This window comes from Hylobates moloch, unplaced genomic scaffold (genome assembly GCF_009828535.3).
Source record: "Hylobates moloch isolate HMO894 unplaced genomic scaffold, HMol_V3 SCAFFOLD_2, whole genome shotgun sequence".
NCBI classification, from domain to species: Eukaryota; Metazoa; Chordata; class Mammalia; order Primates; family Hylobatidae; genus Hylobates; species Hylobates moloch.
The window spans coordinates 11,200,795-11,220,250 of record NW_026652277.1 but is presented as its reverse complement, the minus strand read 5'-3'; the positions used below and the strand labels follow the sequence as shown (position 1 = coordinate 11,220,250).

General features: G+C 38.3%; 1 protein-coding gene across 9 annotated transcripts in view; it reads left to right on the top strand.

The window, feature by feature from the left end:
- Positions 1–19,456, top strand: part of USP6NL (USP6 N-terminal like) — a 150,986-nt gene that overhangs the window by 100,945 nt on the left and 30,585 nt on the right. For all 9 annotated transcript variants that reach the window (XM_032155668.2, XM_058431416.1, XM_058431403.1 and 6 more), the window contains 4 exons: positions 140–220; positions 8,606–8,713; positions 15,549–15,658; positions 17,898–17,946. In XM_032155668.2, coding sequence (XP_032011559.1) covers positions 140–220; positions 8,606–8,713; positions 15,549–15,658; positions 17,898–17,946 — 348 coding nt within the window. The remainder of the gene's footprint in view (positions 1–139; positions 221–8,605; positions 8,714–15,548; positions 15,659–17,897; positions 17,947–19,456) is intronic.

The window sequence follows — 19,456 nt, the reverse complement described above, 5'->3', positions numbered from 1 at the left end:
ACTTTTTACAAGTTAGGATATCTGTTAATATAGCATAACTTTTTTAGTTCTTTTTTTAGCAGCATTTTCTTTGAAGTTTTTTGTAACTCATAAGTAAAGAAATGAACAACAATAACAATGAATTTCAATTTTATTTTAGCAAAAGCACCTGGAAATTGAAAGAACTACCAAATGGCTGAAAATGCTGAAAGGATGGGAAAAATACAAGAACACTGAAAAGGTAATTTAAAATAATGTTATTTCCAAATGAAACTATATAAACTCAATGTGGATTTTCCTAGTAGAAGTTCTTCTTTAATTATAAGAGTGTTACATTCATACTTGGTTTTGAAATTTTGGTTTAATTTAGCAGTATGCCTCAAATTAGGAGTTTATTTATATTGTAAGTAACATAATACCCGATTCAGATTGGTTTCAACATTTAAGAGTCTGTATTGGATGGTTCAGAGGTGGGATGGGGTTCAGGAGTGATTTAATTCATCTGCTTAATGAAGTTGCCTGTGCCATAGTTTCTTCCATCTCTTCTCAGCCTTCTGCACTGTCAGCTCCATCTTGAGGTTGGCTTCCCTTTGAGGTCAGAATCACTGGAGCAGTTCCGGACTTTGTATCCACAGGTCATACTGCTCAGAAAGAGAGAGGGCTGGCCTCTCAAAGCATTCCCTCAAGCAGGAGCAATCTCCTTTTTCAAAAGCTTCTAGCAAACCTCCCCTTTAATGTTTTTGCCTTGTGTTGATTTTGTGCTAAGTTAATTAGAGAAAAATACATACATATATTAATATCACCACGCGTCTCATCAGAAAAGTCTTTAAACAGTGGGAAGATGTCAAGCTCCTGGTGGTAGAAGTTTTCCAAAGCTGTAAGTTTTATTTGAAAGGTCAGATATCATTAGTGGCAATAAATACTGTATCAGTTATCTTCCTTCAAGTGACAGGCTCATTTAAGATATTTTTGAGAAAATGTCTGCCAAATACCCCATGCTTGAGTGACAGTTGCTTAGTTATTCTTTCAAGCAATAACAGTGTTTTGTGAAAATGTTCATGATTCAAATAATTTCATCGTAAGCGCTTTTTCTTGAGACAGTCATTGCACTTGGTTGTGCAGCACAGAGCTCCGTATGTGCTTCCCGTTTCATCACTACTTGTTAATAAGACCTCTATCAAAGGTTGATACTTAATCAAGTTAACACTTTTTACTGCATCATCAAGGGCATTCTTAAGTTAAACTGACTTTGTAAAACACGGGGTGAGGAATCACTGATTCCACAGTACAGCACTACTGCTGCCTTGATTTGTGCCGAGAGCTGGTAGTTTTACCACCATAGCTTTTCTATGATCAGTGCTAAAGTTTCACCATAGCTTTTTTATGATCAGTGCAAAAGTCAGCACTGTAAAAAGAAATAGTTTTATTATGAAAATCATTTTGATTTCATGGGCCATATTTTGAGAACCACTGACATCTAAGCCTCAGTTTCCTCATCTGCAGAATGGAGATAATAGTGTCCCATTTCAAAGGGACGAAGATTTCATGATTTAATGCATGTAAAGCACTTAGCATTGTACCTTACATAGAATAAGCATTCAGTAAGTGTTAACTACCCCTATTAATTTCTTGAAGGCTGAACAATAAAATCATTTTAAAGGAAAAAAAGAAATCTTACTTAGTTCTACCAGCAAAACACAACTGAGTTAACTGTTGAGATTTTTGTCCATTCCTCACACTTTTTTCAGTGTAATCCTTTCTTTTCCCTTTTTGTATAGATACAAATTATCTTATGTCAACATTTGCTGATAAGAATTCCAGGGAGCAGGAGTTTCTTGGGTTCTACTAGTTCCACAGAAGCAGTAGTATAGCCTGATGGTGAAGAGGCAGACTATCATGGGTCAAACCCCAGCTCTGCCACTTACTAGCCACGTGACCTTGGGAAAGGCATTTAACTTTTTTCTGCTGTACTACCTACCCCATTAGGCTTGTTGTGAGGATTAAATAAGTTAGTTGATGTAAAGCGTAGAATAGTGCCAAGCACTTAGTATGCAGTCAGTATATGTTGCTTATTATTAAATGAGGAAAGGGCTCTCTGGTTAAATAAAGCTGGGAAAGCCCGAGCTGAACAAAATTAAGCAAGATTTCTTTCTTGTAGAATTATTTAGTCTTTAATATGAGGTATGAATTTTTAAGAGGGATGTTAAATCACATGAAACTTACTTAACCATAGGAATCTTTTTGACATGGGTTTCTTACAGAACTAATGAGCCTTTTCTTTTTGAGCATACTAAATATCCTTAGTCAGGTTCTTATATTACTTTATTTTCATCAAGGGTGAGTTCATTTGGGGTCATTGATTTTATTAACTGTCTGTTTTAGCATTAGGTTTAGAACTCAGGATGTTTTTAAGAGGACACGGTTCAAAGTAGGATATTAGTTACAACATCTGTTCTCTTGTTTAATATTATGCAGTCTCAGATTGGCCTACATTTGACAACTACTTTACATCTTTGTGGAAAGATTGCTCAAGTGGTAATTACAGGGTAGATTTCAATGCATTGCACCTATCCTTTAATCTCACATTCATTCTAATAAAATATTTGTAGAATTATATGGCTTTATGTTATTCATTGGTATACATATGCCTATGAAAGCATGTAAGCCTCTCTAAAAATGAGCAATTCTACCGGGCTATTATTCTGACAGCAAGTCTGGCTAATGCAGTTCCCATTAAGAGAGATTTTAGCAGTGCCATTTCTTTGAAGTATAATTTTGAAGCACTCTCCGATAACTATAATGCTAGAATGATTTGATGATATATATGGCCCAATTTGGTGTGAAACAGAATGAACCTTCTAAAAGAATTACTGCTTTCAATTCACACCTAGTTTTAAATTGCATTCAAGTTAAAAACTAGCATTTTTTTTCTTGTCTTTCAAGGAGAAGTATGTTTTCTCTCCACAGATTCCTTACTTATATAGTAGTAATACAGAGAAATTCTAAAAATATTTGAAATAAAAATATAGCTCTGGTAGGGAATATTTGGATTTTTAGAACCCAAGCTTTAATGAAAAAAAAAAAAAATTCCATTAAGGTTGTTTGTGTTGCCTCTGTTCTCACAGTGACTGCCTCCCTATGTACAGTAGTATTGTTATTTTTTATTATTTTTTATTTTTTTGAGAGGCAGGGTCTCTGTTGCCCAGGCTGGGGTGCAGTTGCGCAATTATAGTTCTCTGCAGCCTGCAACTCCTGGGCTTCAGTGATTGTCCTGCCTCAGCTTCCCAAGTAGCTGGGACTGTAGGCAAGCACCACCATGCCTGCTAATTAAAAAAAAAATTTTTTTTTTTATAGAGACAGGGTCTTGCTATGTTGCCCAGGCTGTTCTCGAATTCCTGGTGTCAAATGATTCTCCTGCCTCAGCCTCCAAAAGCATTGGGATTACAGGCATGAGCCACTGTGCCCAGCCTGTATTTTAAAAATATAGTCTATGAAGTGAAGTTATCTCTGTTCAAAGTGGAGACCATTATGATTTAACTGGTTGTGATATACTTGTGTCTAAGCTATGTCACAGCAAAGTGCCTTCTACAAATACACATATTTTTTGTTGGTCAAATAATTGAATGGACCTTTCAGACCATATTAGCCATTTTTTTTTTAACTTAACTGACTGGAAAATGGAGGCATATTGCTTAGAAATAAATTTCTTAAGGTCACACAGCTTGTTAGCAACAAGCAAAAGAATGTCCAGACTTAGAGCTCATTTAACTGTACCGTCTTTTATGCCAGCTTTCTCTTTTGGTGTCTGTCAGGGAAGTAGAATGTAGTTATAAAACACAGTAGGGCCTTGTGGATGGTTTAAAACTTTTTTAGATGCAGATTTGGGAGACCTGTTGCTGTTTGAAGGCAGAAACAAAGGAGCCAGTGGAGCAGGGATGATTAGAGAAAATGGAGAGGCAGTAAAAGGCATAAGCAGCTTGAGTGAGCCTTTGTTTCATGGCGCACACTCGCACAAAACTCAGCCAGACTTGCTGGGCTGAAAAGTTTACTCACTGGCAGTCATAACGATATGGATTGCACACTTGTCACTGTTTGAATCACCAAGGTTTAGAAAAAGGTACTGAAAACATTAGTCATTTGTTGGAATGTTTTTTTTAAGTTGATAGATTTTTAAATGTTTCTGTGGGACTACTGTAGACTTCTTAAAGATTTTATGTATCATACCCATGAAACAAATTTGTAGAAGAATCTTAAAGGTGATACTTTTCAAATTGGAATACTGAAATGTTACAATTCAATATGTAGAAGTTCTTTATCATGGTTGTTAAGAGTATGGATTCTGAAGTCAGACTCAGACTGAATTTCAGTTCTTATAACAGTTTCTTTTGGGCTAGTTACCTAACCTTTCTATGTCTTAATTTTTTCATTTGTGAAATGGATATGTAATAATAGTACCTACCTCTTTAGGGATACAGTAATATTACAATGAATAAGTTAATTTAGAAACACATAGCATAGTGTCAGCTCATAATAAATAATCAGAAAGTGTTCTTTAACTATTGTTATTATTACTGTCAGACTCATCATTATCCACATCCCTGCTCCCACCCCCACTTTTCCGTTCCTGGCACATTCCTATTCAGTATTGAGTTTATTGTCATTTTCTCTAAAGGAAATCCTTTCCACCTCTCACACAGGATTAGTTCCTCCTTTCTTCTGTTATCTCTAAGATAGGCTCAGGATGACAGTCCCTGTGTTGGACCCATAAGTAGTGACCATCACAGCAGATTCATGGCGCTCACCCCAGCAACTTTGTCCCTAACCGTTTTCTAGTTCTCTCTTAGAATTGTATGTATCCTTTTGTAGAAGGGCTAGCCACTCCCTGATAGCTTCTCTCACAGATCCAGACAGTGTGGTGCCCACCATCCTTCTTTTACCACTCTGGCTCACTGGGGAGTCTGTCTCTACCACCACCTCCCCTGTCAGGGTATGATGCTCGGCACTGTTAGCAGTTCATGTATGTGACTGTATTTTATGATAAAGGATTCTCTGTTTAAGTTATAATTATCAGCTTACATATTTCTCTTCCCAGTACACTGTGAGCTCCACAGATCTTTTTCATGTTTGTAGCCCAGGACCTCATAAGCGTTGGCCACAAAGCAGGCATTCATTACAAGTATCATTTTAGAATGAATGAATGATGTTCGTTTGTGAGCTGAGGACAAGCAGCTATCACTTTTTACTGATAAATTCTGCCACTTTAATAAAGCAGTAATTTTTAGAAGACAGTGTGATTTGGCAGAAAGTCCCCGAATTTGTAATAAGAAGGTGGAACTTTTTGACTTAGGGCAGATACTTTTCTTCTGTATCTTGCTTTACTTACACTTTAAGTGGAAAACACCCACCGAACCTACATTATGGGGCTGATGTAGAAAAGATGAAATGCCACTTTGTCAGTTGAAGGATTATCAACAACTGTAAACTGGACTACTGTTCTGGGGAATAAGCAAATTTCATCCAAACTGTTGTTTGGATGAAGGTAATTCCTAGTTTGTTTTATAAAGTTTGTAAAACTTCTATGATAGTTGAAAATTTGTGAAGAAAGACGTGTAACTGTAATGTTAGTCTGTCATGTAACAGTACAAGTATTTGAAAAACAGCATAATTAGAAAATTTTTATTTTAGGGTCTTATAATTTAATTCTTTTTCTGCTATATGTGATTTTGTGTACATGTTTTGTTTTGTCGCCTCCTACTGCTTGGATTCCAAAGACAACGTTTTTATATTCCTTTTAAGTTTTTGGTGTAATTATATTATCATTATTTTAGTGCTTTCTGCTCTTGGGCTTTCTTGATACTTTCCTGTTCACTATTCCATGTATTTTAGTAAGTCCAGTTGGGCAAAACCATGTGCCATGGACATTGTTTTTGATGGACTGTAAAATCAGTCATCTTTTGTAACATCTTGTGCTTGCTTTTGGGCAAGTTATTTAACCTCTTTGTGATTCACTTTCTACGTCGGTAAAATTGAGTTCTTGGTATAATTAAAGTTATAGAATTGTTGGTATAATTAAATGAGGTAAATATCCATAAATAGCTTAAAGGGAAGGGATAAAATAAACAGTTTAACTAGTTTCTTATTTAAATAGTTGTTAAATAGTTTCTAATAGTTGTTAAATAGTTCCTTAAAATAGTTTCTTGTGCATGGTAAATGCTCAGAAATTTGGGTGAATTGTTGCCATGGGTGATGATAATGACACTGTATCAATGTTTCTTTCTTAACCTTTCCCATATGTACCTGATTTTTAATTTTAGCTCTGTACTAGTACAGGGACCATTAATTTTTTTTTCCACCCCCAAATTTCCTACTTTTTAATGTAATCACAGCAATTTGATGGAGTTTTTTTTCCCTAAATGTAGATTTAACTTTAAGGTAAATGATGGACAGTAACTTATGTACAATTATTGAGTACAGAATTGAGCAACAGCAATAAAATAATGTCTGAAGGCTTTTCAAGTAATACAGCTTAAGAAATAAGTGTCAGAGCACTTGTGTTACTCACTAAAAATGTCATTATTTTACTTGTTCGGGTCCACTGAAGTCAGTCATATTACACTTTCCTATTAAAATTTTACTTTTAGCATTTGCAGTGATTTCTACACTTTCTGTTACTCAAATCAGTTGCCTGCAGTACGACGTCTTTACTCTAGAAGTTTAGAAGATAATTTGAAGTGACTTTTTGTAGATGATATTACTTTAAAATCACAGTTTACTATAATTGTGAAGTGGTATAGATCATAACTTCCTTTGGGAAAACAAGTCTTAAATTCATGTGTTTTTAACCACACTCAGTTTGTCGAGCATGTGGCAAATGTTGTGAGTCTAGTTTTATCGTCAACTTGAAGCCTTTCTGTACATATTCCTCCAGTTAAAGTGATCGCATGGGATTAAAATTTCTATGACTGTAGTCACTATCTACTGAAATTTCAAATTTGAGGCATACTATATTTATACCAAAAAAAAACAAATTTCGTAAGTCATTATTTGAATCAACTTTACAGTATTCACTGTTTTATAATAAAAGTTGTTTGACTTTGTCACTCACCTTCAACCATGTGATCGAAGTTTCTTAAAGCTGCCTTATGACTTAGTCACTAAAGCTTTAGTTTAAAAAAATCTAAGTAGTGTAATAGTTAAAGCCTTGTGTACTGGTTATTGTAGCTCTTCAATATTTCAATTATTAGAACTGGCATCTTATTTTCTGAACGATAAGATTCAAGTATATTACAATGATCATAAGAGTACCAGTTCTTACCTGAGAGGCTTCTCCTATAATTTATTTAATTATTTCCCTGTTTGGACATCTATTTTTAAGTTTCAAAGTGTTATGCACAACATTGTGGTGACCGTAATAGGTTTTATGTTATTTTGAGTAATTAGACTTGAGGAAAAAATTAATTACAAGAAGACAGAGAGGTGTATTGAACTTAAGATTCTTAGGGCAGGCCGGGCGCGGTGGCTCACGCTTGTAATCCCAGCACTTGGGGAGGCCGAGGTGGGCGGATCACAAGGTCAGGAGATCGAGACCACGGTGAAACCCCGTCTCTACTAAAAAAATACAAAAAATTAGCCGGGCGTGGCGGCGGGCGCCTGTAGTCCCAGCTACTCGGAGAGGCTGAGGCAGGAGAATGGCGTGAACCCGGGAGGCGGAGCTTGCAGTGAGCCGAGATTGCGCCACTGCACTCCAGCCTGGGTGACAGAGGGAGACTCCGTCTCATAAAAAAAAAAAAAAAAAAAAAAAAAAAAAAGATTCTTAGGGCAATAGCAGTACACTTTCAATGATGGAGGGAGTTGATGATACCAATGTTTCATGCCTAATTCCATTCAAAAGTGATGTCTTTCCTTGATGAAGATTTATCGTTGTTTTTGTCTTATCAGATAGCATCAACGTCATTTAAGAAAAAGAAAAAAGTTTTCCTGAAGAAATAGCAAGAAGTGAAAAGAGGAGAGAAAAGAAGGAGAAAGGGCGGGGGAGGGGAATGAGAGTGAGAGAGAGAGAACACTGAAGATTGCTGGTAGGATTAACCGAGTTTCCAGATAGATGAGGAGAAGCTTGGTATCTTCTAGAGAGACCAGTGAAAAGGTGGCAGGAAAGAGATTAGGAGTTAGACAGCACTCTACGTTCCATGAGGATATTTTGGGGACAAGACAACCTTTTTGCTGTTTGGAACATCTTTTAGGTTGTTTGGAACGTCTTTTAGGAAGAAAGTGTGTAAGAAGTTAATTATACCATCAGGGAATGTGTAAATCAGATGTTCACACCTTTAAAAAGAGCACTGACTGCTTTCATACCACTTAAAGGACACTTCCGTAATGGCCTGAACATTCTAATGCATTGGGCATTCTTAACAATTTCTTGTTATACTCTCTCCTTTGTCTGTGTTTCCCTGTTAGAATCTTAAAAATAGAGATGACAGTATCTCAATGTGCCATGTTGAAATGTATTAATTAATTGCCATAGATGCTTTGAAAATACAATGCTAACAAATATTAGCAAGATTGACTGTAGAGACTAGTCTAAGTTTTTGTTAGTTTGTAACCTTCAGTTTCTTTTTCTTTTAATAAGTTTCATAGGCGAATTTACAAAGGAATACCACTCCAGCTCAGAGGTGAAGTCTGGGCCCTCCTTCTTGAGATCCCTAAAATGAAAGAAGAAACAAGGGACCTGTATAGTGTGAGTAGCTAAAGCTAACTCGTTATTTTGAAATTAAAAAGTAAAATCCATTTCTTTTAGCATTCAAGGTGACATAAGATATTCATATGATCACTTAAAATTATATTGCATTGGAGGTTTCGGAGGTCTGTTTGTTTTCTTGATTGCAAAATACTTCTTAAATTTTAAATAGATACTTCAGTAAAAATATTATTGTCTGTATCAATAAGTATCAAGTGCTTTTCAAATACATAAATGATCAATTAAAGTAATTAAATGATCAGTGTTGGGACATGGTTGCATGGAAATGGACTAACACCTAATTATAGCTGCTTGTTTGCCACATAGTGTTATGAAGAGATTTGTGGCATCACTTTGAGAGTTGGTGGGAAAGAGCAGCAGAATTCAGTTTAATCAACACCTGCTGTGTACAATTCTTTTCTTCTAGCATGAAAAAAAGATGACTTTGCCCCAAGATTATTAGGGTATCTCGAGGTTTTATTATTTATTAATAAGTTAAACTTTTGACTGAGTAATAATTTTTTTCTTAAATTAGGTAGTGCTTTAAATGTATCTCCTTGTCATCTTGTAGCTATACCCTTTCTGAACCTAAATTGTCTATTAACCTTTGAAAGGAGTAAGAGATTTACATCTAAGAATCTTAGACCCATAGATTTTGAACTATGTTCCTTAGAAAATATGTACAAAAAATTAATGTGGAATAAATGGGAAAAAATAAAAATTGCTATTTTTTAGCGGGGAGTCAACACTTTTTTTTTCCCTTTCAACTTTGATTTAAGTTCAGGGGTACACGTGCGCAGGACTTGCAGATTTGTTACAGAGGTAAATGTGTGCCATGGTGGTCTGCTGCATAGATCATCCCATTAGCTAGGTATTAAGCCTTAGCACCCATTGGCTATTCTTCCTGATGCTCTCCCTCCCACCTCCACCCCTCGCTGACAGGCCCCACCTGATGCTCTCCCTCCCACCTCCACCCCTTGCTGACAGGCCCCACTATGTTTTGTTCCTCCTCATGTGCCCATGTAGTCTCATCATTCAGCTCCCACTTATAAGTGAGAACATGCAGTATTTGGTTTTCTGTTCTTGCGTTAGTTTGCTGAGGATAATGGCTTCCAACTCCATCCATGTCCCGGCAAAGGACATGATGTCTGAGAGAACATAATATAAAATATAACCTCAGCACCTAGTACAGTGTGCCTGCCATACGGTAGGTGCTCTGTCAGTATTTGTTTAAATAATGAAAGTAGAAAATGAAAGAAAAAAAGCACTTTATTTACATGCTGTATTCATTTCCTAGGGCTGCTGTAACCAAGTACCACAAACTAAGTGGCTTAAAACAACAGAACTCTCTCACTCACTGTTCTTGAGGACAGAAGTCCAAAATTAAGATGTCATCAGGACAACACTTTCTCTCAGGGCTCTAGGGAGGCAACCTTCCTGGCCTCTTCCAGCCTCTGATGGTGGCCTGCCATCCTTAATGCATCTTGGCATCGCTCCATCCCTGTCTTCCTTATCACCTGGCTGTCCTCCCTCCTGTGAATGTGTGTCTTTCCTGATAGGGACAATAGTTACTGCATGTAGCTTCCACCCTCATCCAGGATGACCTCATCTTAACTTGATTACCCCGGCAGAGGCCCCGTTTCCAGACGAGGTCACAGTCACAGGTTCTTGGTGGACATGAGTTTTGGAGGGACACTATTCAACCCAGCTTGCCTGCTAATAGGACTCTAGTTTTCAGTTATATTTTAGACTTTTTCCTATATAGAATAAAATTATCAGATGGCCAGTTAATACAAGAGAACCATTTAGTAAAAACTGACAGCAACTACAACAAAAGAATGACTTGCCTGCCAGTACCTTCAAGCCTATAATTTTCAACACTGTCGTCAATATTATTTTTGCTATTTGAGTTTCCCCCAGCATCATTATTTAGCCAACTTTTTTTTCCTTTCTCATCCACTCTTTCTCTCTCTCTCCACACATCCTCCACGAACTGGAACTTCAGTAGGAATAAAACTACAACCTTCTGTTAATCTGCCGAGACTTTTCTCAGATGGGTGAAATTATTTGGACCCAGCATATTATCAGCATTCAGTCCTTCAAGTTCCTCTGGTGGCCTGTTTGTCCTTTCTTGTCCCCATAAAGCTCTATGGGTGGTATTGAAGAACGTATGAAGATGAATATGTACAGTGGCAAGCATCTTTTCTTCTAGGTTGGAGGAGACATAGTTGCATAGAAATATTTAATAATAGTCTGTGATAAATACTCTAAAAGTAGGAGTTGAAAAGAGGGTAAGAAAAGAAATCACCTTTATGGTCCAGGAAGACTTCATGGAGTAGGAGGTGTCTTGGTGGGGCTTTGTTTTCCACAGGAAGGAAAAAGATTGGTGAATTTCAAAGCACATTGCAAAGACCTTCCCTGATCTCCCTCCAATTTGGATCGGATTAGTTTTAACTTGAAGCTTCATATTGCCGTATTTTAAACTAAAGTACCTACTTTACCATGAAGAAAGCTGACATTGTTTGAGTACTTTTATGTCTAAGTGCTCTATGGGAGTTACCTCATTTAATTCCTGGAACCATGCCAAGCTGCAGGTTTTGTCATTATTATATTTATCTTACACATGAGGAAACTGAGCTTAGTGAGGCTAAGTGACTTTTCACCCCAAGGTTAGCAAGTGGCAGGGGTAGGATTTACAATCCAAGCTGTCTTGGCTACTCTCATCTAATATGTTTTCCTCTTATTTTATCTCATTTTTATTTTTCTGTCTTAAATTTAGCAGTATACCTTACAGATGGTATAGGATCAGACCATAGTGGAAAACAGCCTCATCCACAGCCTTAGTGTGGCTCAGTAATCTCGTAGGCCCAAACTCAACGATAATCCTAATTTTTTTTTTTTTTTTTTTTTTTGAGACGGAGTGTCACTCTGTTGCCCAGGCTGGAGTGTAGTGGTGTGATCTCGGCTCACTGCAACCTCCACCTCCTAGGTTCAAGTAGTTCTCTGCTTCAGCCTACCGAGTAGCTGGGATTACAGGTGCCCGCCACCACACCCAGCCAATTTTTGTATTTTTAGTAGAGATGGCGTTTCACCACGTTGGCCAGGCTAGTCTTGAACTCCCTGACCTCGTGATCCACCCGCCTTGGCCTCCCAAAGTGCTGGGATTACAGGTGTGAGCCACTGTGCCTGGCCAATAATGCTAATTTTTTTATCTAAATGCTTCCCACTGTACTTCTGCCCTCAGGTTTATGGGTTCATTTGATCCCATTTTTTAAAATAAAATGTTTATTTTTATATTACTGTGACACTTGTGGATCTCAGCCCACCTAATCTCAAAGGTAACTGTAGAAATTGTTTACCTCTTTTCATTCAGGAGTAAAAAATACGTTTGATTCCTGCATTCCATGCATTAGCTTATAAACATTTTAGGACATAAATAATATTTCTGACCTATTATTTTTTACATACTTACCCGGGCTTTTCTTCCATCATGAGGCCTTTTTTATGATGGATTTTCTTGTCCTCTGGAGGAACTGATACTATAGATACGTTTGGGTCTTTTTTGCCTTCCTATTAACTTTTATTTTAAGGCATTTTCTTTTATCATGTCTTGTCAAACATTTTCTTCCTGTGTTTTGACATCTCATCTTTTACAAGGAGGCCTGTAGAACAATATATATATATATTTTTTTGAGACGGAGTCTCGCTCTGTCGCCCAGGCTGGAGTGCAGTGGCGCCATCTCTGCTCACTGCAAGCTCCGCCTCCCGGGTCCACACCATTCTCCTGCCTCAGCCTCCTGAGTAGCTGGGACTACAGGCACCTGCCACCATGCCTGGCTATTTGTTTTTCATAATTTTAGTAGAGACGGGGTTTCACCGTGTTAACCAGGATGGTCTCCATCCCCTGACCTTGTGATCTCCCTGCCTCATCCTCCCAAAGTGCTGGGATTACAGGCGTGAGCCACCGCACCTGGCCTTGCCCATTATCTTTAAAAAAAAAAAAAAAAAAAAAAGATGGAAGAGAACACATATGTACAGATTTATTTTTCAAGCTAAATTTTTATAATATCTTCTGAACCACCTTGTTCAGAAATAATATACGATAATATTTTAGTGGCCATATGATTCTAATATTCTAAATGTCTTCATCTGTCTTGAGAATTCTGAAACATACTGTGGCTGCTCTTCCTGTTTTAAAAAGCTGCAGAAGCCCCTTCTCTGAGCTTCAATACACAAAAATACACAGACTCATAAAACACTTCACATACACATACTTATTCTAGACATGCCCAAATAGCCTTATTCTAGACACACCCAGATAGCCTTATTCTAGACATGCCCAGATAGCCTTCTTTCCACTTTTAGCTGAAGTTGGGAACAGTTATGTTTTTATACGTATTTATTGGAATTGATTCAAGCAGAAGTCCGTATTACCCATGGTAAATGGGTCAATATAACATATGTATATAAATTCTTATTTATATTAAACATGGTTAAATTTTAATCTCCCATCTGTTTAAACATGGGAGATTCAACATACTCATTTAGCTCCCTTTCCCTTGAAATGCCACTAAATTGACAGCAGAGTTTTTATTATAAAAAGGCAAACCCACAGAAATGAGAAAATGGAAGATGCTTAACAGCTACCAGTTTTGGAAAATGAGAATGCAGACAGACATTTAGTAAACTTAGCAAACCTGAGGAAGCTAAATCCTAGGCTGGCAGTGGGAATTGGAGAAGCAACCTGATTAATAGCTCAGAATCTCCATAAGTCTTGGTAATTGCCAACTGCAGGAACCTCTGGAAGTGGAGGTGAAGCTAAACACAGAAGTGGTTGAAAGTCTGTTTCAGAAGCAGTTAGAGCTCCTTAGCCCCCTCAGTGCTGGCCCAAGATCGGAGGTTTGTTATTTGGCAAGGATGAAACAGAGGGCCTCTGGACTGGGGAAAACGCAGACCTTGCTGAGGGTGAGCTGCTGTCATGAAAGCAGAGGAGTTGAGTAGTTTAAATTTTGGACAGTCCAGCCTTTTTCCTCAACTCACCTCCCAGATCACTGGCAGCCAGGTGCTTGTCTTCCTGACAGGAGATTGGAAGAGCCTTCTCTGGGGGATGTGATCAGCATAAGAAAATAACCCCAAAGGTACTGACTTCAGGGAACCCCAGTCCAACTGCTTGGCCACGTCCCTCCACGAGCAGGATCACAGTCAGGAAGCCTCACCCGGGCATGCAGCTTTTTTGTGTCCCACTTTTAAACAAAAGCAGAAAACGAAGTATCGCTGTTCATTTGAAGAAGGGAGCTAACATGAAAGACAAGTGGAAGCAAATGAAGAAAACAGCTTGTAAGAAACAGATTATAGTGTAAAGAAGAGAATCTAAAAAACTATTTTTAATATCTTCAGAGAAAAATAGATACTGCATCCATAAAACAAGTATAGAATGCTATAAAAAGGAACACTCAAAAACAACAGAGCTTATGAATATAAAAAATATTAGAAATGAAAAACTTAATTGAAAATGACAATTGAAGAAATTCCCAGAATGTCAGTTATACAAGCAAAGAGATGTAAAATAATACAGAAAAATACAAGAAAATTAGATGATAGCCTAGGAGTTCCCAGACTGTAATAATAAGAATTTCAGAAAAAGAAAATGGGAATGGAGGGAGGGGAAGATGAAGAAATTGACAAGTGAATTGTTGAAGATGTCTGAGAGCTGAAAGATTTGGGTGGGAGTTTTTAAAATTGGAAGGATTCACTAAGTGCCCAACCCTGTGGATAAAAATAGATCCAAACCCAGTACTGAAATGTGAAGTTTCAAAACATGGAGAGAGAAACTCCTACAAGCTTCTAGAGAGAAAACGCAAATTGCACATAAAGAAACACAAATTAGAATAGCAACGCTGAAAGCCAGAAGACAGTGAAGCTGTGCCTTTTGAGCAAAAATATTTTCCAACTTAGAATTCTAAAGCAGCCAAACAGTTAAATAAGAGGGTAGAATGATCAGATATTCAAAGTTTCAAAAACTTTATCTTCCATACAGCCTTTCACAGGAGCTACTAAAGAGTGTGCTCCTGCAGAGCAAGGGAAAAACCCGAGAAAAAAAAGATATGAGACTGGGAAACAGGGGGCCCAACATGAGAGAAAACCACCCCAGCAGGTGGAGAAGGGAGGCTCCAAGGCCTGAGCTGTGTAGCAGGCCCAGAGGTCAGGCCGCACAGGCAGGAGCAGGCCCAGAGGCAGGCTGTACAGGCAGGAGCAGGCCCAGAGGTCAGGCTGTACAGGCAGGAGCAGATCCAGAGGTCAGGCCACACAGGTAGGAGCAGCAGACAGCAAGATGAAGCTGGTGGAACACCTACTCTACTGGAACATCACCCGAGGAGATTATACCATTTATAGTGAGTTTGGGATTGAATTAGGTGGGAAACGAAGCAAATTGAGAAAAAAGGCAATGATTAGCTTCAAGGAAAACAAAAGCATCATCCTGGAAAGAAACAAGAAATCATAATAGACTGCATGGCTCAGCCATGAAGAGCTTTCACATAGTTCAGTAATGCCAACTCTGAAAAGTTCTCTATCCTAAATTAATATCTAACTAGATAGACAGGATGGAAGGGAAGGAAGGTAGGGGAAGAGGGGGAAGCAGGGAGTAGGAGAAATGGGGGAATGGAGGGGAGGGAAAGTTTCTGTTGTTACCTTTTTATATATATGGTTTTGATTTTTTAACCATTGAATGATTTTTTTAAACCAAAAACTTTTTAATGAGAATTATTATTTGTCATAGACTTTTCAACAACTAATTTCCATAAAAATCTGTTCTCTTCTCTCTTTTTCTCTTCAGAAATTAAAACACAGAGCACGGGGCTGTTCACCTGACATCAGACAAATAGACCTGGATGTCAACCGCACATTTCGGGACCACATTATGTTTAGAGACAGATATGGTGTTAAGTAAGTAAAGTTTAATATTATGAAATGTTAATCGCATTTATAAGTAGTCTTTATTAACTTAAAATTAGAATGCCTTTATAGACTGTAATTTCGATTTAGGTCCTAAAGGTTTAAGCTTTTGCAGATCATTAGCGTCCATGTTGTATGAAACTTAAGATCTAATTGAACTTAAATTTTTTAACCTTTGACATAGCACGTGCTATAAAATTGGTAAAGACTCCTTTTATAATCTGGGAATTCTTAGAAATATGGTAGATACTTTTATTAGAAGTCATAGAAGAATGACAGAGTGTGTAAAAACTTTGTCAGTGATAAATATATCTCTATAACCTTGACCCCCATGCATAAATGAAACTTTTTTTAAAAAAAGGGAAATGAAATGAAATGAGAAATTAATGAATTGATATATCATTGCTATGACAACTTATAAATGAAAAGTACAGTTTTGCTGATCTCTGTATCAGTCAGAGAGTCTAACCAGGAAACAGAAACCAATAGGAGATACATGTTAGGACATTTCAAGGTATTGGCTTCTCCAGCTGTCGGGGCTGATTAGGCAAGGCCAAAATCCACAGGGCAGGCCATTGGAAAGGACAGTCTGGGCCTCGGGCATGAGCTGAAGCTTCTGGCCACAGGCAGAGTTTCTTCTTCAGGGAAGCCTCAAATCTGCCCTTGTGGCCTTTCAACGGATTGAATGAGGCCTGCCCAGATCTTCTAGGATAATCTCTCCTACTTAAAGTTAACAGATTATGGATTTTTATCAATCTACAAAATATGTTCCCAGTGACACCTAGATCAGTGTTTTGGATATCTGGGGATTGTTGTTTAGCCAAGTTGACACCCAAAGCCAACCAGTGCAGTCCAGCCTTGTCAACTTGGCACTCACACACACCACCTTAAACCATTCTTAATTTCCAAGTAAGATAGTAACCAAGTCATCCTTCCACCTAACATGATACCACTATTCTGCTCACAACTGAAATGTGCTAATTCTTTCCCCGCATGAGGATGCCAAGTCCTTGGGAGATGAGCATACTTCTGCTTTAGTATCCTGTAACTTACACGCTGTGGTGTAAAGTTGACCATTATTAAGATACCTTACGTTGGATGATAAGGGGGAGGAAGAAAATATTTGTTGGTATATATACAAGCATATTTACCACAAAATAAGGAAGAAATACTCATAACAATTGTAGCAGTCATTTCTGTGACTGGGCGTGTGGTCACAGGTGGTATTTATAATGCCCCGTTTCACTGCCCATTCCATATTCCCTTTGCCCTCAGCAAGCACCTCAGATGGTTGTGGTTCCTTACCTAGAGGGATGACTCAAACCTTCCTTACTGAAAATCTGGACCTAGCCGTTCTGCCTGAATTAGTAGTTTTCCATTGACTTTCATCACAGGGCTCAGTAATATTAGTAAGAGATGCCCCAAGTGTTCTCCTGCATTCCAGATGTACTCCTCCTTGTGTCTGTTGTGTCATAGCAGCCCATGTTCCCCTTAGTAATCAGGATAATCCCCCCAGCCCACACTGCCATGTCCTTCTTTGCCTGTTGGTTCAGAGGCATAAGGGGCCCAAAGTGGTTGGGTGGCAGTTTCAGCTTCTGGGTCAGTGGAATCACTGTTATGTCTCATGGTGGAAGCATTCCTCCTTTTGGAACTAAAATCTCTAGACCAGCAGAACCCAAGCTTGCAGGGGCAAGAAGCAGACGCTTTGCTAGTAGATCTCTAGAGAGAATGATGGGTGGAGCCACTCCTACTTCCAGCCTTTGAATCTTGGATCCCTGAATCCTGGCTATGGGAAAACAGCACCTTGAAGTGGAGCCTGATATGGAGCATATTCAGCATCCCAAGGACATCACCCCAGCCTTGTAGGGTATTGTACCTTGCTGGCAATGTCACTGAGCCTTCAAAAGGCCGTTCCACCATTCTGTCAAGCCAGCTGCTTCTATCAGAAGGGTCTCAAAGTGAGATAGATCAGCAAAAGAGGGCAACAAATTTTAGGAATTTTGGTCTTTTGTGTTTTCTTGGTATAAATCCTTTCAGAATGAATATTATCTAGTCTTGAATTTAGACTTTTTAGAGTGTTGTTTGAATTTGAACTTGGGATAATTTATTACATTAGTAATTTTATCTGGATTATCTGTTTTCAGTCAGTCTTTGGTTTTTTTTTTCAGTTTGTAATTTTTAAAATATGTGAAATTACTAAATTGTATTTAATGTAAATTTTTTTCTTTAGGCAACAATCCTTATTCCATGTTCTTGCTGCCTATTCTATTTATAATACGGTAAGTTGGTGCCTGCCTGCCCAAGGTCTTTGAGTTGTATTCTGAGGCACTCCCTACCTAACAGGGCCCTGTGGCACATTTCTGCATCTCAGAGCTAGGTGGTCTCCACAGTCTCTTTAGTTCTGTGGATCTTTTTAAGCTGAAACCCTGTGATAACCCTAGGGCCTTAGAGCAGAGCTGATTCTGAAGTGAAAGAACCTAAATATGACCACAGTACGCCAGTGAGTCTCACCTTTTCTCTCCCCTTCATGTTGTTTTGCTTTGTAATGTTCTGTGTTGTTTTGTTTTTATTTTTAAGCAGATATACAGGGTAGAAGGACGGGAAGTGGGTGGCTTGGTTAATTTTTGTTTGGCTTTTTATAACTCTCTTTGCTCTTAGGAGGTTACCTTTCACAATCACTTTTATCTGTTAGGTGAGGTCCAAACAAGATAACTATGCCCTTACTGGCTATCCCCAGGAGGAGGCTAAACTCTTTGGTAATAGACATGCTGTTCTTAAGGCATTCAGCATTGTTGGGGGAGAAGATAATCTGGGATAGATTAATTTGTGTTGAACTTTAATGTGGGTGTTAAATGAATACTTGCTGACTAGGTCCCCGGGAGGACCTTTGAACCTTGGGATGTATAATTTCTATTGTAGTTAAAACCTTTAAATTATAAGACCAGAAATTCACTCAAACTAGGAAAAGTTAAAAAGGGGTTATTAAAGGGACATCTCATAGGAAGGAAGCACTAGTTGGGCCTCACCAGAATTGGAGCTGGAAGGTGGGAAGCGTCTGGTGGGAAGGAAAGCTGCACCCTCCATCTCTCCCATTCTGGGGGCCACTCAGTATCTCAGATGATCTCTGTGAACTCTTGAGTTCACTGTTTCTCTTTCCAGGTTGCTTTCTTTGCATACTGGCCAGTTATACTGTGGCTCAGATTGCACCCACGGACTCAGTGTGAGCATTCTGTTCCAGCATATACCCCCATCTGATTACAGTCTCTGGCTTTGTTCTTTGTTCACATTTCCTAGAGAGTGTCTGATGAGTCAGTGCAACCAACTAACTGTTCTCCTGGGGTCAGCTATTCTCTTCTGGTCCATTAGCTGTGGTTTCTGTGGCAAAAGCATGAATCTCTAAGGCCACATCATAAGCAGGGACTATGGGGAGAGTGGGTATTTCTTAGAGAGGAGGCATAGACTGTGCATGGGCATCCCAAAATGTGTCTGCTTAAGGGTTCAGAAATCTAGAGGAGACATGACAGCATACTGGGTATTGTAGGAGGGGAGACTTTGCCAGCAACTGAGCAAAGAAGAGGAATAGTGAGCTAAGAATCATACATAAAGTGAAATAAATATTAACCCTCTTTAAAGAAAGTGTGACAGTATTGAACAGAGTCCAATAAAAATATGCAGCAATTTAGACTTTGTACTTGTACGTTTGTTTTTGAGTACAATTTTATTCTCTTATGTGGCGTAATACTGTAAAGAATATAGTATTTGTCTCTAGAATGGACCATTAAACGATGT